The sequence below is a fragment of the Delphinapterus leucas genome, chromosome 2 (assembly GCF_059928025.1).
Source record: "Delphinapterus leucas isolate spDelLeu-1000000601 "Yukka" chromosome 2, BTC_Dleu_Yukka2, whole genome shotgun sequence".
NCBI classification, from domain to species: domain Eukaryota; kingdom Metazoa; phylum Chordata; class Mammalia; order Artiodactyla; family Monodontidae; genus Delphinapterus; species Delphinapterus leucas.
Window position 1 is genome coordinate 65,703,648 of NC_143130.1, and position 27,554 is coordinate 65,731,201.

The 27,554-nt window shown below is 36.6% G+C and overlaps 1 protein-coding gene across 17 annotated transcripts in view; it reads right to left on the minus strand.

Moving 5' to 3' along the window:
- The window catches only part of NEO1 (neogenin 1), a 240,638-nt gene that overhangs the window by 202,115 nt on the left and 10,969 nt on the right, over window positions 1–27,554 (minus strand). Inside the window, exon 2 of one of the 17 annotated variants that reach the window (XM_089907033.1) lies at window positions 25,530–25,638. The exons of the other annotated variants lie outside the window; for them this stretch is intronic. Coding sequence (XP_089763159.1) covers window positions 25,530–25,536 — 7 coding nt within the window. The 5' untranslated portion in view covers window positions 25,537–25,638. The remainder of the gene's footprint in view (window positions 1–25,529; window positions 25,639–27,554) is intronic. 17 annotated transcript variants of the gene reach the window in all.

Sequence of the window (27,554 nt, forward strand, 5' to 3'; positions counted from 1 at the left end):
TCAACTCAAGCTCAACAAGGTAAAACCCAACACTTCTCCCTCCTTATCTTCCCAAATCTTTTTAGGGAGAAACATCATTTATCTACTCCTGTAGTCTCAAAACATTATTATCTTCTAGCTCACCCAACTCCATCCCAGACCCAATTAATTTACCAAATTAATGATCTCTTTCAAAGGTGCCCATCTTCTCCACTCCTAGTGCCTCTCCTTTATGTTGAGACCACTGCCTCTTGACTTATCTTTGTCTCTTGACGCTCCAACCTCACATTCCACACAGTATATATCCCAAGCCTTTTCCCTCTTTTATGGCCTGAGCCCATTCTATTAAGATGACCCTGCCTCCTATTTGACTGAGAAAACACAATCTGCTTTATATAAACTGGATTTTCCTTTATATCAATACTTCAAAATTTCTTTATTTTCATCTTTTCTCTTTACTTTGTCAGAAACATCACGTTAAACCATTTGAAATTACAAACGTTTTAGGTAAAAAATTGGTCAAAGATCAGCAATCTCATATGCTTTAACCATAAAAGAGGCACAATTCCTTTGCTCCCTCCATCTGTCTCCTTGGTGTCATTTTCCCCCCATATTTTCATCTAGATCTTATTTCATCATTTGGAGCAACTCTCTTGCTCCCCTGCTCCTGTTCAATCTTTTCTTTTATACTGGATCTTTGCCCTGATCCACAAAAATGTCCCATTTGTCAAATGAAAAAAGAAATGTTTTATCTTTCCCTCACTCTTGCAAAAGCATTGAGATACTCTCTTCTCACTGTTTCCTTTCACTGTCAAACTTGTTAAAATAGCAATCTGTACTCCTGCCTCCATCTTCCTCACTTCTCATTCCTTAACATTTTACAACTTGGCTTATGCACTCACAGCTCTACTGAAACTTTTTCCAGGGCTACCAACACTCTCCATTTTGTCAAAAATCAAAGGCCTCTAACTTCTAAAGCCTTCAGGTGTTTCATGTTGACCACCCCCCCCTCCCTTGGGGCTCTCTCCTCTGTCACAGTGCACTTTCAAAATTCTGTCTTTCATCTCTACTTCCCTGCCACCTTCTATGATTCTCTAGATCAAAGTATTTCACAAAGATCAGTCCTCTTTTCTTTTTCTATACTCTTCTCTTTCGGAAATTATATGCAAATTTTCTGCCCTCATGATAGCTGAGGGATTTTTACACAACTCTGGATTAATGCTTTGGAAGTATCAGTAGAAAGTTAGGACACTTGCTGTTCTTTGGACATCAGGATATAGAGAAACGACAAGGATTGTCCATGGGGAGCTAGGTTTCAGTTATGAGAGGAGACCTATGAAAATTTCATACTGGACTGGAGATTTGAACAAGAAACTTTACAATTTGTCGGGAAACACAAAAGACCACAAATAGCCAAAGCAATCTTAAGAAAGAAAAATGGAGCGGGAGGAATCAGGCTCCCTGACTTCAGACTGTACTACAAAGCTACAGTAATCAAGACAGTATGGGACTTCCCTGGTGGCGCAGTGGTTGAGAGTCCACCTGCCTATGCAGGGGATGCGGGTTCGTGCCCCGGTCCAGGAGGATCCCACATGCCGTGGAGCGGCTGGGCCCTTAAGCCATGGCCGCTGAGCCTGCACATCCAGAGCCTGTGCTCCGCAGCGGGAGAGACCATAACAATGAGAGGCCCACGTACCGGGAAAAAAAAAAAAAAAAAAAAGACAGTACAGTACTGGCACAAAAACAGAAATATAGATCAATGGAACAGGATAGAAAGCCCAGAGATAAACCCACACACATATCGTCACCTTATCTTTGACAAAGGAGGCAAGAACCTACAATGGAGAAAAAACAGCCTCTTCAATAAGTGGTACTAGGAAAAATGGACAGTTACATGTAAAAGAATGAAATTAGAACACTCCCTAACACCATACACAAAAATAAATTCAAAATGGATTAAAGACCTAAATGTAAGGCCAGACCTATAAAACTCTTAGAGGAAAACATAGGCAGAACACTCTTTGACATAAATCACATAAATGACCCACCTCATAGAGTAATAGAAATAAAAACAAAAATAAACAAATGGGACCCAATGAAACTTCAAAGCTTTTGCACAGCAAAGGAAACCGTAAACAAGACGAGAAGACGACCATCAGCATGGGCGAAAATATTTGCAAATGAAGCAACTGACAAAGAATTAATCTCCAAAATATAAAAGCAGCTCATGCAGCTCAATATCAAAAAAACAAACAACCCAATCCAAAAATGGGCAGAAGACCTAAATAGACATTTCTCCAAAGCACACAGATGGTCAAAAAACACATGAAAAGATGCTCAACATCACTAATCATTAAAGAAATGCAAATCAAAACCACAATAAGACATCACCTCACACTGGCCAGAATGGCCATCATCAAAAAATCTACAAACAATAAATGCTGGAGAGGGCGTGGAGAAAAGGGAACCCTCCCACACTGTTGGTGGGAATGTAAATTGATACAGCCACTATGGAGGTTCCTTAAAAAACTAAAAATAGAATTACCATATGACCCAGCAATCCCACTACTGGGCATATACCCTGAGAAAACCATAATTCAAAAAGACACATGCACCCCAATGTTCATTGCAGCACTATTTACAATAGCCAGGTCATGAAAGCAACCTAAATGCCCATCGACGGACGAATGGAAAAAGAAGCAGTGGTACATATATACAATGGAATATTACTCATCCATAAAAAGGAACGAAATTGGGTCATTTGTAGAGATGTGGATGGATCTAGAGACTGTTATACAGAGTGAAGTATGTCTGAAAGAGAAAAACAAATATCGTGTTTTAATGCATATATGTGGAACCTAGAAACATGGTACAGATGAACCAGTTTGCAGGGCAGAAATAGAGACAAAGATGTAGAGAAACATATGGACACCAAAGGGGGAAAGTGGCGGGGCGGGGGGTGGTGGGATGAATTGGGAGATTGGGATTGACAGATATACACTAATATGTATAAAATAGATAACTAATAAGAACCTGCTGTATAAAAAATAAATAAAGTAAAATTCAAAAAAAAAAGATACATGTACCACAATGTTCACTGCAGCACTATTTACGATAGCCAGGACATGGAAGCAACCTAAATGTCCATCAACAGATGAATGGATAAAGATGTGGCACATATGTACAATGGAATATTACTCAGCTATAGAAATGAATGAAATTGAATTATTTGTAGTGAGGTGGATGGACCTCAAATCTGTCCTACAGAGTGCAGTAAGTCAGAAAGAGAAAAACAAATACCGTATGCTAATGCATATATATGGAATTTTAAAAAGCGGTACTGAAGTGGCAGGGCACGAATAAAGACACAGGCACAGAGAATGGACTTGAGGGCATGGTGGGGAAGGAGAATCTGGGATGAAGTGAGAGAGTAGCACTGACATATATACACTACTAAATGTAAAATGGATGGCTAGGGGGAAGCTGCTGCATAGCACATGGAGATCAGCTCTGTACTTTGAGACGACACTAGAGGGACGGGATAGGGAGGGTGGGAGGGGAAATGGAGATATATGTATACATATAGTTGATTCACTTTGTTGTACAGAAGAAATTAACACAACACTGTAAAGCATTTATACTCCAATAAAGATGTGGGGGAAAAAAGTTGTTACTATAATACTGAGATTTTGATTAAATGTAAACCTACATAAGAACGCACATAAAATGTGTAAGCAAGAACTGAAAAAATGCACCTAGGTTGATTAAATTCTAAGCAAGACTTGCACACATCTATTCCATGTGGTTTGTGTAAATTATACAGTAAAGTGTGGATTCCTATCACATCACACCAGGATATTGCAGTTTTAGTACTTACTTTAAGCTTAGGGTACTTAATGCCTAATTTTAATAGAGTGTACGTTCTGTCTTCCCCACTAGACTATATGATCCATAAGGACAAGAACTATGTTTATCTTATTCAGTGCTCATCCCCAGAACCTAGAATAGTACCTAGAACACAGTACACATAAAATAAATTTGTTAAACATCCCATAGTTTTGTGTTTTGCAGGTTGTATCTGTTTTCTAGCTGTCCTGAAATAGTGTTCTTTGTATCTGGATTCCTTTTTCATTTTGTGAATCTTGGCAAAACACCTGTCACAAATTAAGCAAGGCTTAACTTTACTTTTTGAGTCTAGACTTTTATCTATACAAACCAAGACATGGAAATAAAATTTATGCTTTTTGCACTACCTCAAAGATCTGAAAACATAGTCTACAGTGGGAGGAAGCAATAATTGTTGTCCTGTTACTTTGTTAAAGGGAACTGAATGAAACTGAACATACATTGAGAAAGCGAATTTTAAAATGTTGGTATACAAAATCAGATTTTTTCAAAACTGTCACTGGAAAACCATGTTTCACAAGGGAGTGCCAGATGTCAAAAAACGCCATTTTTCTCGAGCACACATAATTTCCTAAACACCAATCTGAAAGTTCCTTAGCCGGTTAAACTTGGTTCAAAGCTTTTGACAAGTTTATATTCTGAAAAGGCCCAATTTATTACAAATACAAGGTGATTATATAATTTATTATCCAAACCAGGACATTTCTTGAGAGAGGGAACACTAAAAATAATTATACCAGCAACAACAGGTAAAAACTGCCCTAAGCAAACCATGACTTATGTTAACTACATATATGTAACCTTGCTAAAATACACCTAAAATCAGATTACTGACTACTATTTTGGGAGTCTTCTCTACTTTTACACCAAAGGAATCTGTTTCACTAATCTTGTAGATCAAGATGTCTATCTGACACAAATGACATAAGTATTTCCTATGAAAAATTTAAAGCACATATTTTCAAGAACAGTTTCATTAAAGGTATATCGTGTAAATTACTCAATAAAATCAGTAGAGAATAATATTATGGAAATTGTGAATCACAGGTCACACTGTTAGCATGATCAGAATTAATTTCTTCCTGATATTTTTTCACAGTTGGAATTTAAAAGTTTTAATTTCTATATCAAAACTATCTCCGTGTGCACACTTATAAAATACACTCACAGTCATTTGAAAAACTAAACTTTTAAGAATGGTACACTCCAGTCCTTAAAATTTCTTAAACTATGTATATACATATTCATATATTAACATGTATTTATGTATAATATATAAATATATATACACACAAACATTTTTCAAGTATCCATTAGGAAGAAAAAATTATACATTCTTTCTAGAAAGCAATTTGGCAATGTCTATGAAGAGTCAATATGTCAAACTCTAGTTCCAGAAATAAATCTTAAGTAACCTGTCAGGAAAAAAAATTATAAAAAAGGCATTTATCACACTTAAATGTTCAACATTAGAATACTGTTTATGTAAAATTATGGCATACAATGAAATTAGGAAGCCATACTGGGTCCAGGTATAAAATGACATTTGTAATATTATCCCAAACTTTGTTTTAAATACACACACGCACTTATATGCATTTAAAACATATACAAGCACATATGCAGAAGAAGAAAACTAGAAAAAAAATTCCAAAATGTTAACCATAATCATCTGAATTCTGAGATAAGTGATTTGGGTTCTCTTAATAAATTTCTATAGTTTCTAATAATATTTTCTTAGCTTTCTCCAATAAATACACTGCTATGCTGATTATGAAAATTTTTATATTTTACATTTAGTTTCAGAATTGAATTTTACCAAATATTTAAAGAAGAAATAACATTCTACACAATCTCTTCTAAAAACAGAAAAGGAAGGAACACAGCATAACTAATTTTATGAGGCCAGCACTACCCTGATATTAAAACCAGACAAAGACAGAACAAGAAAACTACAGGTCAAAATTCCTCTTTAATATAGATGAAATAATTTAAGAAAATATTAGCAAATAAAATCCATCAATATATTAAAAGAATACTAAGTCATGACCAAGTAGGAGTTTATCCCAGGAATGTAAGATTACTTTTATAATCAGAAATTAATCAATGTAATCTACCAGAGTAACAGACGAAAAAGGAAAACTGCATGATCTTACCAAAAGATGCAGAAAAGTCCTTGACAAAATTCAACTTCTATTCATGATAAAAACTGTCAGCAAACTAGGAATAGAAACTTCTTAACTTGATAAATGGCATCCACAAAAACTCTAAAGCTAACATCATATTTAATGGTGAAAGACTGAACTGCTCTCCTCCTAAGATCAGGAACAAGTCAAAGATGTCGACACTTACCATTACTGTATCGCACTTTACTGGAAATCCTAGCCGGTATAACATGGCAAGAAAAATTAATAAAAGGCATATAGATCAGAAATAAAGAAATAAGGGTGTCACTAGTTGCAGACCGTATTTGAAAATCACAAGGGATCTACAAAAAAGCTTCTAGAACTATTAAGTGAGTTAAGCAAGGTCAAAGGACACAAGGTCAACATACAAAAAATCAATCATATTTCTACATACTGGCAATCAACAATTAGAAATCAAAATTAGAAAACAAAACCATTCACAACAGCTCTAAAAACATGAAATATTTAAGTATCTGAGAACTATAAAATATGGATGAAAGAAATCAGAGGTGACCTTAATAAATGAAAAGATATTTTGTTCATGGACTGAAAGACTCACACAGTTAAAATGTCAATTCTTCCCAAATTGTTCTATGGATTTAATACAATTCCAATCATAATCCCAACCAGAATTTTTGTAGATAAAGACAAGATGACTAAAATGTATGTGCAAAGGCAAACAAAGTAGAATAAAGAATTTCAAAAATTAGGAACAAAGTTGGAGAATTCAAACTACCCTATTTTAAGACTCACTACAAAGCTACAATAATAATGAGGTATTAGCAGAAGGACAGACATGTAGATCACTGGAACCAAACAGAGAATCCAGAGATGGACTCACACAATTATGGTAACTGATTTCTGACATAGATGCAAATACAATTCAATGGAGAAACGACAGTCTTTTCAACAAATAGGGCTGGAAAAACAGAACATCCATATGCCACAAAAAGAAAAGAGGACAGAGAAACTTTACATAAAAAATAACTCAAGGGCTTCCCTGGTGGCACAGTGGTTGAGAGTCTGCCTGCCGATGCAGGGGACACGGGTTCGTGCCCTGGTCCGGGAAGATCCCACATGCCGCGGAGCGGCTAGGCCCATGAGCCATGGCCGCTGAGCCTGCGCGTCCGGAGCCTGTGCTCCGCAACGGGACAGGCCACAACAGTGAGAGGCCTGCGTACCACAAAAAAAAAAAAAAAGAAAACTCAAAATGAATCATACATCTAAATATCAAATGTAAGCTATAAAATTCTAAAAGAAATCAGAGAAGAAAAAATTTGTAAACCTGAATTAGACAAAGTGTTCTTATACATAACACTACAAACATAATTCATAAAGGAAAATAAAATGATAATTCAAACCTCATCAAAGTTTAAATCTTTTGCTCTGTGAAAGACTGAGGGTATGAAAAGATAAAAGACTGGGAGAAAATATTTGCAAACCATTAACAAAGAAAATTGTTAACAGGCTATATAAGAACTAAAAACTGAAAACTCAACCATCAGAAAACAGCCTAATTTTTTTAACGGGCAAAAGATTTAAATGGATATTTCACCAACAATGGCAAGTAAGCACAGGAAATGACGCTCAACAACATTAGTCACTAGAGAAATGCACTTTTTTTTTTTTTTAAAGAATCAATTTTATTTGTATTTGGCTGCATCGGGTCTTTGTTGCTGCGCACCGGCTTTCTCTAGTTGCGGCGTGCGGGGGCTACTCCTCGTTGCGGTGCACGGGCTTCTCAGGCTCAGTAGCTGTGGTGCACGGGCCTAGCTGCTCTGCGGCATGCAGGATCCTCCCGGACAGGGCTCGAACCCATGTCCCCTGCATTGGCAGGCGGACTCCTAACCACTGCGCCACCAGGGAAGCCCAAGAAATGCAAACTTAAAATACAAGATATCCCTACACACCTATTAGAATGACAAATAAAACAAAACAAAAACTGACAATAGCAAGTACTCGTAAGGATACCAAGCAATTAGAACTCTCATATACTGTTGGAGGGAATATAAAGAAGTACAGCCACTCTGGATAACAGGTTGGCAGTTTCTTATAAAGTTAAACACCTTCTACGTGGCCCAGCAATCTCACTCAGGGATATTTACCCTAGAGAAATGAAAAACTGTTGACACAAAACCTGTACATAAATGTTAGTAACAGTTTTATTCATAATCCCCACATACTGAAGACAATCCAGTCATCCTTCACCAAGTGAATGGTTAAAGGAATCCACCATACTCTGATAAAACTCACAGAACTGTACATGCATGCAAAGTTAATTTTATAATATATTAATTTAAATTTTTAACAGAATTAATTACCTTTACCCAACCCCCACTCTTGCCCCAAACTTTCTCATCACCTATGTTTCCTACATCAGTAAATAATACCACTATCCATCCGGTTGTTCTGATGCTCTATGAAAGAGCATCTTTCACAGAGCTTATGAAAAGCTCTATGGTTCAGCTAAGTACTCATTATATCTAGTTGACAATTCTGTACCCAATACCTAGAATATAGCAGGTACTCGATAGATATTTGTTATCTAAATGTGAAATCTGAAACTATTAAGGAAGAAGAGAATGTAGGAGACAAAGGGTCACTAACACAAAAATGCCCAAAGAGTAAAGTGAAATTTTTAAAAAACAATGGATTTAACTACATGAAAATTAATTATTTCTGTTCAAAGGACACCACAGGCAAAGTAAACAGATGACAGAGAAAAATGATTTGCAACGTCTAGAATCAACAAAAATGATATCAGGAATGTACATAGAGCTGCAAATTAAAGAAAAACTAGAAACCTGACACAAAAATGAATATAAAATGTAAATTAAAAAGTTACAGAAGCAGAGAGCTGAATGGTTGCAATCACTACAAGACTCATTAGTTATCAGGAATATAAAAAGAACTGCAAATCAACAAGACAGACCAGAAATCTGACATAAAAATTCATACAGGATGTAAATAGGAAAGTTAAGGAAGCAGACAGCTAAATGGCTGCAATCATCGCAAGACCTATTAGTAATCAGAAAAATGCAAATCCAACCAACACTGAAATAACACTATACCTGTGTCAAAATGGCAGGTTAGAAAGATTAAGTCCTATCAAATATTGGCAAGGATAGAGGAGATGGTAATTCACATGTACTGCTGGTGGGAGTATAAATGAATACAAACATTCTGGAAAACAATCAGGCCATATTTAGTGAAATTAAATTATAAGTACGCTGTATGTATGCCTCCCTTGCTAATTTATAAACTCCACAAGGACAGAAGACATTTGGGTTGTTATTCACGCCTTTCTCTTCTATACCTAATACAGTGCCCAGTATATAATAAATATTTATTTGTATTAATAAGCTAATTTAGGGCCATTAAATACTGTTAATGTATTTGCTTAAAAAAAACTTTAAAACGCCTCTGGCTGTTTTTCAAAGTGAATAAACAGAATGTTTTATTTCTCTCTCCAAAAAATTGTCTTTGTCCTGATATCTTTTTCTGAGTCAATGATTATTCATATTAAAAGTTTCAGAATAATTAACGACAAACTTTTCTTCTCAAAAAGCTCATCTCTTTCAAATTCAAGGGGAGTACATTCTCATAGTGACTAGAGTAACTATTTCAACTCAGTAATAAACAATTTTCATAAGCCAGGAAGAGTCCTATACAAGGCAGTCAACAGTAATACATTAGTCAAAATTTCCCTGTTCTGTCATGTTTAAGTAACTTTTTCTCACTCAAAGAAAACTTACGGGAAGAAAATGTCATATCTAAAGAGGCTAAGTAGACTCTAAATCTAAACTCTCATCAAATATTTAGTGCTTGCTGTAATATTTCACCACCAGGTGGCAGATCCATGCAACTTTCTAGAAATGCTCTTAACAGTCCTGAGAAGTTAGTCCAATTAGAAGGAATTTTAGGAAAAGTGAAATAATTTTAAGCATATTTGAACCTGAGCCAGTTAATCACAGGCTAGATGTGATTGCTCCTTAGAACATTACACATCTATTTAACTGTAAATCTGTCTCCAGGCCATGCAGGGCACACAATTATCTTTAAAGAAAGCAGAACACTAAAATACAATTTTAAAATGTGGTTATCCACAGTCCAGTCATTCAAAACCCTCAGAAGTGTAAAAAAGAGCTTTGAATCCAAAAGTAAGGAAAGCAAGAGACGAAAAGAAATTGTGAAGAAAGACATGAATAAAGAGAAGAAAGGACAAAGAGGAGAAACACCTACCAAACCAAGAAGCTATCAAAACCCAAGTTATAGCAACCCAAAAAACCAGTGACATTTCGGTGTTTTCAGAAAAATATTCTAATCAATAAACACTAATCTCAAGTGAAGCAGTTAATTAAGAAATTGACTTTTCAAAAATTTTCATTAAAATGATTCTTAAATTCTAAAAATGTATTAAATTTCAAGATGAAATATACTACCTTGGAATGACTCTTCAGTTATTTTAAGATGCTATTGGAAACACTTCTTGCAAATGCATCTTTTCAATCTAAGGAGAACATCCTCACCTGCTCACCACCCTGGCTGTGGCAAACCCTCCCCTCCACCTCTCCTCCTCCAGCCCTAATCCAACTTCTCCTGCCTCTTCCTGGCCCATGTTTGCAGAAGCAGCAGCCATGGCTCCCGACACTCAGAAAGAGACCCCTCGCCACTGCAAATACCAGGCAATAGCTCAGCTTCCTCACTAATATTTCCTTCCTGGTATCCTTCAAATCTACTTCAGCCACGATTAGAAATCAATACCCAAGCTGCCTCATGAACCAGGGCTGATCTGAGTTTTGTGAGGTTTGCAGAATATATAATTTGGGGGCCTTTTGTAAGAAAAAGAATAGGGAAAAAGTCTCACTTTTGCAGATTGTACAGAAATATATAAGTACTGAACACATTGCTAGAGCCTCTCCCAGACCCTAAAAGGGGTCCCTGCAAATGAGGGGATGCAGAACTCATCAACTTATGGGTGAATCGTCCTGCTATGAACACATGCTAAGGAAAAACAAGCCTCTTGTTAAATACAACTGGTACATCAATTCCAGCCAGTAAAAGGAAAAATACTGCCTAGAGAGTTACAGTGCTCTTAGTTACTTTAGAACAAAATGGCTAAAATTAAGGACAGAGCCCAACAGTCTAATGATGACATGAGAACAAAGCATGAGGAAGAAAAACTGTTAGTAGAACCAAGGAGGGGAATGTAGGGAACAGTTTTCCCTACTGGGCTCTTATTTACATAACCCAGCTTCAGAAAACTCTCACTTTTCTTCCCTGACAGAAACACTTAAATAGAGAAAAAACAATTCTCAAACAACTTTGCACCATACACCCCATCATTCTATAGTCCACAGTCCCTAACACTATCAGAAGAAAGTTGCCAAACCTCTCATTCCTTCCTCTAATACAAACTGTTTTGATATACACAAAGGTCTCAGCAGCTTATCTAAGTGAACAAGAACACAAGTTCTCATTTCCTAATAACTTCCTGAATATTTTATTATCATTTCCTCCCAGGAAATTTATTCACTCTATGTAGCTCCAACACTAACAGTCCATTTTTGAAGGGAAACTATTCAAATATACCAGAAGATCATACAAAAGATTACCTCCACTACTAGGTTATTGTTTGACATATGTCTGAGTAAAAAAGATATGACTTGAAAATACATATGAATTTCATAACAAACACACAGAAAACAAAGGGAGACAATTATTTAAATCAGAATATATTTTCACAAACCAATTTAAAAAATGCAAAAAAATTAAAACTGTATATTCATACTGATTGAATAGTACATTTAAAATATACATCTACATTTCAACTATATCTACATTTCAATTATACCTCAGTAAAAAATTAAAATTAAAAAAAAAAGATCAAGAGTAAGATTGGGTAATTTCACCGACTAACAAGAAAACTTATTGGCATTCTTTACTAACTCTAGTTTCAGGGAAAATGCTTCCTAGAAATTACCTTGTTTCAACACCAGAATATTTTTAATACACAATTTGTATTCCTAGGGTCACAATTTGGGGCCTACTGTATGGCATAACAGCATATAATACATGCCAAACTTCACAGCAAAACCTCTGCTCTTTGGAGCAAAGGATTTGGGGTAGTAAATAACTAGGAACAGTAAGACTCCAATAACGGGCATTCTCTTCACCATATACATTCCTGAACAATTTAAAAAGAACTTCTTTCCTTTCGCATTGGCACAGAAGAAGTAGGTATGACTAAATAAAGAGGATGGGAATGAGTGCACACTAAAGAGTCAAAGAGCAATGGTAAATGGGAGTGTTTCCTTAATTTCTCTTTCAGATTTTTCATCATTTAGTGTATAGGAATGCAAGAGATTTCTGTGCATTAATTCTGTATCCTGCAACCTTACCAAATTCATTGATTAGCTCTAGTAGTTTTCTGGTGGCATCTTTAGGATTCTCTATAGTATCATGTCATCCGCAAGCAGTGACAGTCTTACTTCTTTTCCAATTTGGCTTCCTTTTATCTCTTTTTCTTCTCTGATTACTGTGGCTAAAACTTCCAAAACTATGTTGAATAACAGTGGTGAGAGTGGGCACCCTTCTATGGTTCCTGATCTTAGAGGAGGCAAAAGACCTGTATGCAGAAAACTATAAAACACTGATGAAAGAAATTAAAGATGATACAAACAGATAGAGAGATATACCACGTTCTTGGATTGGAAGAATCAATACTGTGAAAATGACTATACTACCCAAAGCAATCTACAGATTCAACGCAATCCCTATCAAACTACCAATGGCATTTTTTTACAGAACTAGAACAAAAAAATCTTAAAATTTGTATGGAGACACAAAAGACCCTGAATAGCCAAAGCAGTCTTGACAGAAAAAAACAGAGCTGGAGGAATCAGACTCCCTGATTTCAGACTATACTACAAAGCTACAGTAATCAAGACAATATGGTACTGGCACAAAAACAGAAATATACATCAATGGAACAGGATAGAAAGCCCAGAGATAAACCCACGCACCTATGGTCAACTAATCTGTGACAAAGGAGGCAAGGATATACAATGGAGAAAAGACGGTCTCTTCAATAAGTAGTGCTGGGAAACCTGGACAACTACATGTAAGAGAACGAAATTAGAACACCTCCTAACACCATACCCAAAAATAAACTCAAAATGGATTAGAGACCTAAATGTAAGACTGAACACTATAAAACTCTTAGAGGAAAACAAAGGAAGAACACTCTTTGACCCAAATCACAGCAAGATCTTTTTTGATCCACCTCCTAGAGTAATGAAAATAAAAACAAAAATAAACAAATGGGACCTAATGAAACTTAAAGGCTTTTTCAAAGCAAAGGAAACTACAAGCAAGATGAAAAGACAACCCTCAGAATGGGAGAAAATATTTGCAAATGAATCAACAGACAAAGGATTAATCTCCAAAATATATAAACAGCTCATACAGCTCAATATTTAAAAAAAAAAAAACCCAATCAAAAAAATGGGCAGAAGACCTAAATAGACATTTCTCCAAAGAAGACAAACAGATGGCCAAGAAGCACATGAAAAGCTGCTCAACATCACTAATTATTAGAGAAATGCGAATCAAAACTACATTGAGGTATTACCTCACACCAGTTAGAATAGGCATCATCAGAAAATCTACAAACAAAAAATGTTGGAGAAAAAAAAAAATGCTGGAGAGGGTGTGGAGAAAAGGGAACCCTCTTGCACTGTTAATGGGAATGTAAATTGATACAGCCACTATGGAGAACAGTATGGAGGTTCCTTAAAAAACTAAAAATAGAACTACCATACGACCCAGCAATCCCACCACTGGGCATATACCCTGAGAAAACCATAATTCAAAAAGAGTCAAGTACCACAGTGTTCACTGCAGCTCTATTTACAATATCCAGGACATGGAAGCAACCTAAGTGTCCACCATCAGATGAATGGGTAAAGAAGATGTGGCACATATACACAATGGAATATTACTCAGCCATAAAAAGAAACGAAATTGAGTTATTTGTAGTGAGGTGGATGGACCTAGAGTCTGTCATACAGAGTGAAGTAAGTCACAAAGAGAAAAACAAATATCATATATTAATGCATATATGTGGAACCTAGAAAAATGGTACAGATGAACCGGTCTGCAGGGCAGAAATAGAGGCACAGATGTAGAGAACAAACGTATGGACACCAAGGGGGGAAGGTGGGGGTGGGATGAATTGGGAGACTGGGATTGACATATATACACTAATATGTATAAAATGGATAACTAATAAGAACCTGCTGTATAAAAAAATAAATAAAGTAAAATTTAAAAAAAAAAGAGTTAAAAAGCCAGCATTCCAGGAGGGAAAACTACACTGTTTAGTATATTGTAGTATAGCCAGCTGGTTAACAGCCTTGCCTAAATTAAATTCCTGCTTGTCACTTACTAGTTATATAACCACAGAGTAAATGACTTGTTACATGCGACACACTTTTTTAAAGTCTCTGGCATATAGAGCTTTCCACAAGGAGAAAATTGAGGCACAGAGAGGTTAACCAACTTGCCTAAAGTTCCCAAAACCTTGGGAACACCCAGCACTGCTAGTGATTTACAGAAAGACGAGGAAAATATAGCCATCTTTTTTTTTTTTTTTTTTGCGGTACGCAGGCCCCTCACTGTTGTGGCCTCTCCCGTTGCAGAGCACAGGCTCCGGACGCGCAGGCTCAGCGGCCATGGCTCACGGGCCTAGCCGCTTCTCGGCATGTGGGATCTTCCCGGACTGGGGCACGAACCCGTGTCCCCTGCATTGGCAGGCGGACTCTCAACCACTGCGCCACCAGGGAAGCCCCCTAGCCAACTGTATTTTACACAGTCGAAACATAGGGCATCTCTTATACCTGTATAACCAACAACTGCTCATGCCACACCCTACTCCAGAGTGTCCCTAAAGCCTTTTAAGAATCTTTTACTGTGTACTGGACTTCTTACTGAGCAGCAAGGTAGGAAGCACTGCCATTATCTAAATTACACAGAACCATCTGTGGAATGAGAAGAGGGGAGTGAGGCCAGCCCAATCACCTACACTGCTGCTCTTCAACCATCCTTGAAGGACATCATCATGAAAAACTACAACAAATTTCAACTGACAAAATCTATAGAACACTGGAACAGCCACTGTTTTTAATACAGCAACATAACTGAAAACAGTATACCACAGAAATCATTCTAAGATATCAATATCATTCTCCCTCTCCTAAGGAATTCTCTAACTTATTTGAGCAGAGAATACTTTTTTTTTCCACAATAAAACTAATACTTCTTGACTAGAGGAACAATGTTCCACGAAACACCAATTTTTGGTAAATAGCCTAGACTCAACCCATTGCTCCAATTCATAACATACCCCATTGCCAAATCAAGCGCCCATCCCTATCTTGTGCCACTTCACATTAACACTCCAAACCTCAAAGTAAATTACTTTCTGTGCTCATATCACAAATGCTTTCTTACTCATAGGTGTTTGCTCATTATATTTCCTGCCCCCCTTCCCATCTCCACATACTCTACTCAGCCAGGGCCAACAGCCTGTGTTCCGGTGCAGGGACCATGTACTCAGCCCTTCACCATCCAGCTCAAATTCTACCATTCCTATAAAGTTTAACCTGAGTTACTCTGTCTGGAAGTAACTTCTCCGTTTTCAGAACTCTTAAAGCACTCTGCACCCCTTTTACAGCATCATCACTTGCTACACAGCATTTTGATTATTTTTATGTATGATATGCCATTTAACTCTTATTTCTCCCATCTCTCAACACCTAGCACAGTGCCTCACACATGTTAGCTACTCAAGAAATGCTTGTTGAATGAATGAGTCTGAGAATCTTATTTCCCATTGGAGACTCATAATTAGTTTTTAGTAAACAGTTAAATAGGCTGGACTTCTCCCTCAGAGAACACAAACTATTTGAAGTTGCCAAGAGCTACATCTTAAATCAGAGAAAGTCACTGAGCTATAGAGCAGAATTTCATTCACACAAGCTTCCTTGTACTTACTTGTTTACGTGTTCTTCTCTGTGAAACAGGCCTTTATACTGCCAAAATTGAGGAGAGTGGAGAACATAACTAGTTTAATTTGTGTTTAAAAAAACGTAGCCAATCAAAATGTAGTTAGGACAGCATGAAAATATGGCTCAAAAATTGCTATGTTATTATAAGATACCACCTATCCTACAGAATTTTCCTCTTAATCATAGATGTTTTGGAACTTTTTCTGATAACTCAGGTCTTTCCCAGATAGTGCCTCACCTCCTCTTCACGGGAAGAGGGAACTAGGACCTAAGAAAACATAGTCACCTTATAAACCAAAACATGATCCTTCTAAATCCTAGGAGATAAACAGCAATGACTTGGGAAGAGAAGAAGAAAGGAAGAGTTAAGGAGATGAACAAAGCAGTGGCAAAATAAAAGAGAAGTCAGGCTTGCTTCTGAAGGAAAAAAATCAGGTATCAAAAGGAAGAAACAGCTTCAGGATTTGAAGAGGTTGCGGGGTGGGGGGAAGTGTTGCGGTCAGGAAGAATCAGAAACACAAAATTGGACAGAATGAAGTTACTCACCCTTTGCACTGTACAAGATCTCAGTCCTTCTCCAACTGCCATAGCCCTCAAGAGGCCCCCTATGTTTACTGTCAGTACCTTCTATTTATCCATCACTGAAAATCAACTATGTACGTGGCACTGTTCTAGACACTGGGAAAACAGTAACGAGCATTCATCTGGCACAAAGAACAAGATATATGCTATTGTTATTTAACTTTTTCAGGTCCTTTAACCCTCAATCAGACTATAAACCTTTTGAAGGTAATATATTTCAACTAGATTACAAACACCTTGATAGTAAGGTAAATATTATGTACTAAATGTCATTATCCTCATAGCTTCTTATATCTAGATATGCCACAGGATCTATTCATACCCCCGTGCTGCTACCAACAAAAAGGAAAATATTCATCATGACTATGTGCAGGTGAAGTTATGCCATCACAAACCAAAAGCAGCCAAAAGGGAGACCAGAACTGCACCTAAGTTCCTGGTTCTCTGTACTTCTGATAAATTCACCGGAATCAATAGTTCACCATTTCCCTCCCAGATTTCTACACTCTCTTTCCACACTCAACTATTCCCCAAACAGTGAAAATATGAGAAATCCATTTTATACGTGGTGAACTTTTTGCTAAATTTAGTAATAAAGGAAATTCAGAGAGAAAATAAGCTACAAGAGAAAGTGTCATAGTGCCAGTCACAGCTCAAGTAATGGTGGATCTAATCAAGTGGACCAGAGAGAAAGGAAAGGGTGACGCAGATGATCCTGAAGGTCCCCTTCCAGTGGAAAAAAATTCATGAGTTCTCAAGGCATCATATGACACAAAAGAATCCATCAACCAGCCTGGTCTCCACATGGACAGTTTACACTGAGCAACACCCTTCCATCGTCTCCATCAAGTAGACAATAAGCACCAACATGTACTTCCAGATGTACAGTTCTCCCAACTCAAATCTGTTCCCACTTCTAGAAAAACAACTGAAAATACATATCTTCCTAATGATGGATCATGAGCATTTTTTGCATTTTATAACATTGGCACATATAAAGGTGTACCACTTACTTGGCATTTAATCATATACCACTTTGAGACATATTGATTCTTACATCGTCTCATGTTACATCAGAAAAGTTCCTTAAGGGCAAAAGCTGTCTATGTCTTCTGCAACTCTGTACCTGCCATACCACAGTATCCAGAAAATATAGGCACCAGAAACAAAATGAAACAAACAAACAAAAAACACCACCACCAACCCGCCCAACACAGACAGACACAGACACACACACACACAAACTGCTAGATAAATGGCTGACTTTCTATTTAACTTGGGATTCCTGGAAGGGTGCAATTGCATATTATATTCACTTACCTCTCTGTATGGTCTACAATATAATTAGCTACGTCAGAGGAACATGAATAGCTACTACTGCATCTAAGCCTCACATTTTTCATCTACAAAAGCAGAAAGATAAATTAAGTAATTCCTCCTATACTCTGATTTTGAAATAGTCTTTCATTCAAAAATAAAATATTTCTGGAGACATAATATGTGCCAGATACTGAGGCCCTGAGGATACAGAGGTAAAAGTTTAGGCCACTGAGGATACAGAGATAAAAGTTTAGGCCACTACCTAGAGGGGCATGGTCTAGTGATCATAATTTGAATTCCTCCATCTGGTCTCTGCACCCTGCCTGACCTTGGTCACACTCTGCCCAGGTCACCAGATGACAGCATTTCATATGTTTGCAAAGCAATCTATGTAAGCAGTGAGGAGGGGGAGTAGGCTGGGGATGCCTACGGCTATGGATAAGACTGACAGAAAGGGGACAGCTACTGGGGAGGGGTGTGAAGACAGACACAGAGAAAAGGGTTACTCCCCACCCATAAAGAGCCATATGCCTATATGGAAACATAGGGAAATAATTCTATCTGCCTGGAACTGTTATTATCTCTATCATCTAAACAAGATGAGGGTTTCCCTCACACACTGAAAACCCATTTTATTACACTGAATACTGCAGTCACTTCTGACAGCTTCCAATGGAGCACAGAAAGAAGACAAAAGAAAAACTAACATGCAAGAGAGCTTCATTTTAGTCATTAATTTATCTACTTTCTATGCTTTTCTTCTCCTTACCTTACCCATGAGCTTAGAGTAACAAAATGCCCAAACCGAGGGATAGGTTAGAAGGGGAGAAACAAGGAGACTGTGCCTAATCTTGAGACAAATAAACTACATAATTAGCCTCTGAATAAGGGAGAATTGGTTATAGAAGTCCCCACTTTTAGACACAACAGGTTTTTAGAGATGGATGTCTCAAAAGTGAATTGCCCTGAGGTGAAATTCTGATCGCATTTACAATGTATCTTAACTATGCCTGAGCTGTTACCTTTATCTGTTTAGACATGGATTGAGTCCTCAAATGAGCAAAATCTGCTGTGTAAATCAGCTACTTAATTAAAGAGAAAAGTTTAGTAGGCTGCAGGGAGAGATTTGTTGAAATGGTGAATTAAACACCATTACAGGAAGAGGCTTCCTTCATTTATTAATTCTATCATTAATCTACAAAATTTAAGTCAGTCAAGAGTAGTTGCTGTTTATGCATTTTTCACTTAAAGATAGTAGTTTAGCGTAAATATTTACTGAGAACCTACCATCTCCAAGGTGCTCAGCTCATGAGCCCCTAGCATATGAGGGGAGAAAAGGCATAGAAAACAGTGTTAACCCCACAGAATTTAAATTCATGGTAAATCTAGTACAGTATATTCTCATATTAGTACTTTTTAAAGTATTGACAATCCTAACTCTGGTCTACTTGCTCACCAACTCTCCTGAAAACTGTTTCTTGCTTTTCAAACCTCTACATGCACAGCAGAAGACCTCACTTCCTTATTAAGAATATTCACCTATTCTACGCTCCTTCCCTCCAGTTAAAGAGTAGCCTTATCTCTCCTCTCTGATCTACTGTAAATCCTTCTACTTGTGCTCAGAACCAACCCCATATTCTCCCAACCTTCTCAGGAAACTTATATTATTATTTCATTTTCCTTGTATATTCAAACTACCCCTCTCACATAGTCTTCCACTGCCTTTTAAACATGCTCAAGAGTCTTGCCCAATAAACACACACACACACACACACACACACACACACACACATACACACACCATTCTTATTAGACTCAACTGCTGCATTCAGTCATCCTCATTCACAGCTAAATTTCTGGAACTTCTCACAGTCTTCATTTCCTCCCTTCCCACTTGTCCCTCAAGCTGCTTCCAAATTCTAATTAAAGCTCTTAGTAAGGTCATGGGTGACTCATGGGTAGCTAAACGCAAAACACATTTTTCACTTCTCACCATACTTAATCTACCAGCAAGTCTGATACTCCCTTCTTGACTTCTATGATACAACCCTCTCCTGGTTTTCCTCCTATTTCTCCACTCACTTCTCTGTCCTGTAACAGCCCATCCTCTCTACTCAACCATACACTCTAAGCAGATGACTCACAAACCTACAGCCCACATCTTTCACTACACTCCAGACTGTAACAAACTGCCCCCTGGATAAGGCATATCAAAATTCATTATATCCAAAATTAAGCTCATGCTCTTCTTGTTCCCCATAAACTTATTTCTTTCCCCTCAAAAATAACATCAACCATCCTGCTATACAAATCCTAAAGAACCTTAGCAATCATCTTGGACACGTTTCTCACTGCAAAATCCAGTCCATCACCAAACACTGTTTGGTGAAACAGTGTTGAAAGAAACACTGTTTCTTTTAAATTCAGAAGCAATATTCTGGGGTTTTTTTCAGGCAACATTTAGCAAATACTTCTCAAGCTCTGTGAGAAATCTCGCAGATGCTTCTTAAAATGCAGATTACCAGGCCTCTGGAGCACAGATTTATCTCAGTATATGTATAATGATGCTCTGAAAAATACTGACTATACTTCAAGAATCACTTAGGCATGCTGCCATTGGCTAAAGCAACCAGCCCCTATGAAGATCTTAACTAATCTTAAAAGATACTATAAACCATTGATTTTGGGGAGGAGGTGGGGGGGGGAGGGGAACCTTACTTCTGTTTTCTGCTACCTCTTCCATAATTCATTTTCATCACGAAATTATCTTGTGTTATGGTACACAACAAATATTGATTAAATATTTCTTCAATTGAAACTGAGTTGAACCGCATTCATATGTCATATTTACAGCTTGCAGAATTATACTTCATTTGTTTAATGTAATTAAAGGTATTAATACATCACAATTATCTCACAAAGCACACCACTGCTTCCAGATGTTCTAACAATTGAACAAGTGTGAAAGCCACTGCATTAAAAACTGAAAACCTGGCACCAAGTGTACTTTGTCATATCAAGTTTAAACATTACATAAATAATGTATTTAACCTAAGATGAACATATGAGGAAAATCAACTTATATCACAACAAAACATTAGTCAGGAAGATTCAATTTAAACAGCTTTTCCTAAATTGTACTATTCTTGTTGGATATAAAGTGAAGACAGCCAACATTCCTTATAGTGTATTTTATGTCTATAATAGAAATAACGTTGTCCTTCCTGAAACAGCATAATGAAGCTAGCCATTTTCTTTTCCAATCCACCCTGTGGCCTCAGCTACCTGCTTTCCTAATTCCTTCTATTATACCTTATCATTCAAACCACTTGCAAAGAATGATTTTCAGACTGGCAAATTCTAGATTTAAGACTGAAGCAGATTCCTAAATCTTCTTCCCGTAACTAAAAGGTTGCATAATGAATACATAACACTTCTACTTTTCTGTTTCATGTCCTACCTACCTTACTGAACTCTGAATTCCTTATTAAAAAGAAGTCATGCCATCCTACTTTCCATGTATATGTTACATATGAATAAATGCAATAATGCATGTAACATAAACCCTTATTATTTGATACGATCACCTGGTCAGAGAATACACTGAAATTTACTATATATGGAAAAAAATGAGTAACACAGCCAAAATTATAAATAAGATTTTAACTGGAATATTTTCTACATACATTAAGAACTATTATCAATACTTTGTACCCATTTATATTTAACAATGGGTAAAAACAATCAAAATTTTAAGAACACTGCTGCTGTCATTCTCCCGAAGAAAAGTCTTTCAGCCTCAGAGAAATGTATCTCTGCCTCAAGAATAGGTATATAAGATTAAGAGACTTGCTGAAGTCTGTAATCCCAAAACCTAGCACAGTCCTGAAAACATACTCAACATTCACAAAAATGTCTGTGGAATAAAAAATACCCCATTCCATACGAGTTCGTATCAGGCAAGAGTTAATTAGCCTATTAGAGTCCTTCAGAAATTGCATTATAACCTACATGTACATAAAAGTAAAAAGAAAATAATAAAACTATTCTTTTTTAATTGGGTCAGACACCAAACTAAACCAACTGAAAAAGAGAAAACACACACACAGTGTAGATTATCAGTTCAAGATGGCAAAACTGAGCTCATAAATGTAATCAATGCCTACCCAACACTCCACCCCCAATACCCGCTGAAATAATCAAAGGAATAGATTAAAAGAAAAACCCAGGGGAAAAATCTGTAGCCCACTGAAAATCACAGAAGAGTGCCAACCATATGTGGGCCTGGGGTGCCTCCAAGAAAAAAGCCTGGCAAAGCACCTGGCAGAGCATTCACATTGCAGATCATGTGTGAAGTGAAGTTTTGAGACAAGGGGCAGAAAGAGAAGAGGCTGCTACTGCTAGTTCCACAGCCAATTGCCAGCATTTAAATTGTGAATTTTTTAATTCCAGCACTGAAAACAAACACAGTAGCAGTAAACCTATTTCACAGCAGTATGACTATACCTTGCACCCCTACTCCCTACAAACCAACGATCTAGCAACACAAAATTACTGCAAGTCTAAAATTTTCTCCTTTCATCTAGACCTGAAACATTAGAACACGAACCCACGTAAGTTTAAGAGTCCATCTCAACTAGCAATACTCTGCACGCACAGACACCATCCCATCATTACAAGTACCCATCAATAGACACTTTAAAAGACCCAGGAGCTAAAGCAGTGATCTATCAACTGAAACAAAATTTTTCACCTGGAAAATTTACTGAGAGAAAACTTTAAAGTACTAGAATTCCTAACTACAGAAATCTCAACTGTAGAAATCCTAAAAAAACTTAAGAGAATACCATGCACATGAAAAGAGAATCTGAAATCAGGACAGACTGCTTTCAGCCCCAAAACAACTGAATTATTTTTCAAAGAAATACAGCAGGGGCAACAAATGCAGATTGCACATGACAAAAAACCAGACAAGCGTGAAAATTTCTAACAGAACATAAATAAGAGAAAAGACGAAAAGGGGCATTGCAAGAGTTCAGCTTCCAGGAATGATGGAGTAGGCAGTTCGGACCAACTCTTCCACTAAGGAGAAATAAAGAAACTAGACAAAATACAAAAGATCTGTGTGAGGGCAATCAAGGTCATGAGGAATTAAGGGACCAAGATCTAGAAAATGAGAAAATCAAAATAAATAAACCTGGTATTTGGAGCTTTTTTTTAACCTAGAGGTATCTGTGGATTCTAAAGGCCACTACTGCTGAAGAGGCTGAGAAGATGAGCATAGCTCTTGACAGACGTAAGCCCTGAGGGGACAAAAATTGGAGTGAGGACCTGCCAAGGAGGAGGATAAACCTCTTAAACTGTGGATTAGGACCTCAAAGGGCTACATACAAGAAATAAAAGTAAACCCAAAATATTTCAACTCATAAGGTCTGAAGCCCAATTTTAAATCATCTCAATCCCTGAATGGATTAAAGTGACCTGAAATTATTAGTGACTTCATATAACCACATTCCAGAAGAGAAGCAAAGGTAAATCCTTTCTGAGAGAAGATAGTAGCATTCAGATTATGTCTATAATTTTTCATAAACAATCCCTGGCACTCAATCACAAATAAACAAGCACATAAAAACAAAAGACAACCCCAAAACCAGGAGAAATAACAAATATAAAAGTAAACCTTCATGGTAACACGTATGACAGGATGGGTTAAGGAATAAAGATACAGTATGGAGAATTTCAGCAGAGACCTAGAAACTATAAAAGAAAACAAAACAGACATTCTAGATCTGAAAAATACAATAAATGAAATTAGGAAACCAATAAATGGAGTGCTGCCTCTGGTTAGAACGCAGAAAGTCATAAGAGACTGTCACTCTTACCTCAACAACCAAAACAACACAGATAAACTACAAAAACCATCGTTTTTCTGAACCCATCAGAATGATGAGGGTTCAGAGAAGCCTTAAGCCTAAACTCCAATGGGGAAGAAAAGATATTTGAAGAGATAATGGCCAAGAACTTTCCAAAAATGATGAAAGTAATCATTCCACGGATACAAGAAACTCAGCAAGAATGATAAATACAAAGAAAATCACAACGAGGCTCATCACAGTCAGATTTCTGAATATCATAGATAGAGAGTAAATCTTAAAAGTGTCCAAAGGGGGAAAGAGGGAGAGAAGCACATTCCCCACAAGAGAGTAAAAATAAGACTTATGGCTGATTTCTCATCAAAAATGGAGTTCAGTGGACAATGGAATGACATTCTTAAAGGGCTGAAAGAAAAAAACTGTCACCTAGAATTCTACATCCAGCAGCCCCCACCAAAAACATCAAAATTGAAGATGAAATAAAGATGTTTTCAGACAGACAAAAGCTGAGTGAATTCATCTCCAGGAGACCTAACTAAATACTGAAGGATATTCTCCAGGCAGAAGGAAATGACCCCAAATAGAAGCTCAGAGATGCAGAAAGAAATGAAGAGCAACTGACAAATAAAAGCAACATGGATAAATCTAAATCAAGAATGGCTTATAAAATAATAATGTCATGTGGCTATCAAATATAAACAGAACTAAAATACACAACAATAACAAAAATTATAAGAAAAGGACAAATAGAATTAAGGTGTTCAAAAGGTCTTGTATTATCCAATAAATGGTAAAAGTAATAAGTCAAAGATACATTTAACACATTTTTGACCGGAGACGTATTATGGCCACAGGCGTTAGTGTCTGCAAAAATCCCAGTCAATAATGTGTTAAGAACCACTAAATGAATAGTAAAAGAATATATAACTGGTAACTAAAAGAGAGGGAAAAACTGCATAACTGAAGATAACCAAAAGGCATCAAGAAAAAAGAGAAAGGGGACCACAGAACAGGCAAAGCAATGAGAAGTAAATAATAAAAATGGAAGATTTAAAGCTGAATATATTAGCCATTACATTATATGTAAATAGACTAAGAGCTCTAGAAAAAAAGGCAAAAATTGTCAGTCTAAATAAAGAAGAAGAAAACCTAAGAGTATGCTACATATACAACATAAATATACGACTATAAAAATGGCTGAAAGTGAAAGGGTGAAAACTCTTATTTTAACACTAAGCAAAACAGCTGATATAGCTATATCAAAATCAGAAAAAAGTAGACTTTAATCACCAGAAAGACAGCAATTCTAAATCCGTATGCATCTAATAATATAGCCTCAAAACATATAAAGCAAAAATTGACACACCAAAAAAAGGGGGAAATGAAGTGTCATAGAGAAAAGAGACAGAGAAAATATACTTATGTGGAATTCCAGAAAGAGAAAACAGAGTATAGGTAGTAAAGTAATAGAAGAAATTTTCCTACCCTAAAATAGATTCGTGTGTTCAGAACAACAACAAAACTCACTAATAAAGAGAAATGATATCATACACACATTTTAAGTTAAATGAATTCAATCATACATGAGAAAATATTAAATAGAACCATTCTACCTGCCATTCAGTATAAGCATGCAATATGAGATATGAACTTGTTGTTCTCCTAGTTGAGCTCAGCTCCAGTGTGCCTCTCTTAGTATGTGCATCTCATCACACTTCAGTTCTAGAGTTAAAAAAAAAATGATTTTGAACAATACAAATGCAAGTCTTCGTCTTTATTTAGTAGTCAACAAAAGAAATAACTTGTTCCAAGACTAAGAAGAAAAGTTATCTAAGCCCAACTTACTGAGATGAAATATCAGCCTCCAGTGTAGGGTCTTCCTAAGGTATTTAAATGAGAAAATGATAATATGCAGTTTTCACATTACTGGCTGAATTTAAACCTAATGTCTAACCAAAAATGCAACTTCACTGTACCATTTTTTAAAGAGAAAAAAAAAACAATGAATAAACTTCCATCTAATCATATCCTGATGAAATTTCTAAATCTCAAAGTCCAAGCACACACAAAATTCTACAAATATACAGATTTTTTTAAAAAGATGAGAGTATGAAGGTACCTAGTAGACATTACTATTATGTATAGCACTAAATTTGGAGGGCAGGGGGGGCTGTCCAGTGAGTTCTAAAAGAAAAAGGAAACTTACATCAAGGTCAAATTATTATGCGTATGCAGAGGCAAATCTTAAAACAATTTTGAACAAAGTGGAACTACATACCAAGTTAGTACCATAATATTACCTGATATTTCTTACCCACGAACATTAATGACTGATAAATAAGGCTGATTCTGAAACTGCAAAATCTCTACCTAAATACACCTACTCTGAAGAAGGAAGTGCACACTTCCACAGAATTTTTTTAAAATAAGGATTTCTTCATAAAGTAGCAAAAATTAATTCCTCAGTAACTTCCCAATACACATCATCCTGAAGCTTATTTCTGCGGCTCTGAATAAAATCCAGAGAAATCAATGTTTCGTAAAAGATACCCACAAAACCTAACAGGAAATAAATGAAGTTTTAGGAAGCAAATATGTAATGATAAGGTTAACTTTCAGGCATTAAGAATTGGAACAATCACTACCTCCAGCTTCCCTTCTAGCATCACAATCTTTAAAGATTACCTGGCCTATGATTTCATCATCTAATAATCACCCGCCATTTCATAACAAAAGATAAACTTCAGAATAACAAAAGTGAGCCTTTTCTAGAAATGGTTTACTGATCAAGAACATTTTTGTTGCCTTTGCCTTTACTCTGCCTCAACTCATACTGCTCTTCATTTTACTCTCCTTGCCAGAAAATCCTGCCCATCTAAAAAGCCTTCTCACGCCTTCAAAACCAGCTCAAGTCTACCTCCTCGAAGAAACTTGTTAACCAAATACTCCAAATTAAACAAACCCTTATCCTTCCCCACATAAGCTTACTCGTTTAACAATCTAATTATACACAGCCATCAGATAATATAAACCAAATTATATAAGTTTTATCTAATTTTCATGTATTTTTAGCCTCTCCATCCAGTTTATAGAAATAATAAAAACAAACAACAGTTTACATTTAATGAGTGATTAAGATAAACCAGGCTCTGTTCTAAGCACAGACACATATTAACTCATCGTTTACCTCAGTTCAGAGTGATAAATTATTATATATGTTATTTATAGTAAAGAACTGGGGGCACTTCCTGGTGGTCCAATGGATAATACTCCACGCTCCCTATGCAGGGGGGCCAGGTTTGAACCCTGGTCCAGGAACTATATCCCACATGCCGCAACTAAGAGTTCACATGCTGCAACTAAAGGATCCTGCATGCCGCAACGAAGACCCGGCACAGCCAAATAAATAAATAAATGTTTTTAAATAAATATCTTACAATTCTTTAAAAAAAAAATTGTTCAGAATTGCCTTTTAAGCTTCCCCTCTCCCTGCCTAGCACTCTAACCCAGGGCCACACCATGCATGTAGAAGGGAAAAGAACAAACATTATGTTAGCACTATCCCATTTATTCACACAGATGTTTCTGAATAAGATATCCAGGGGCAAAATGAACTTTTATCATTTTACATAGCTCTA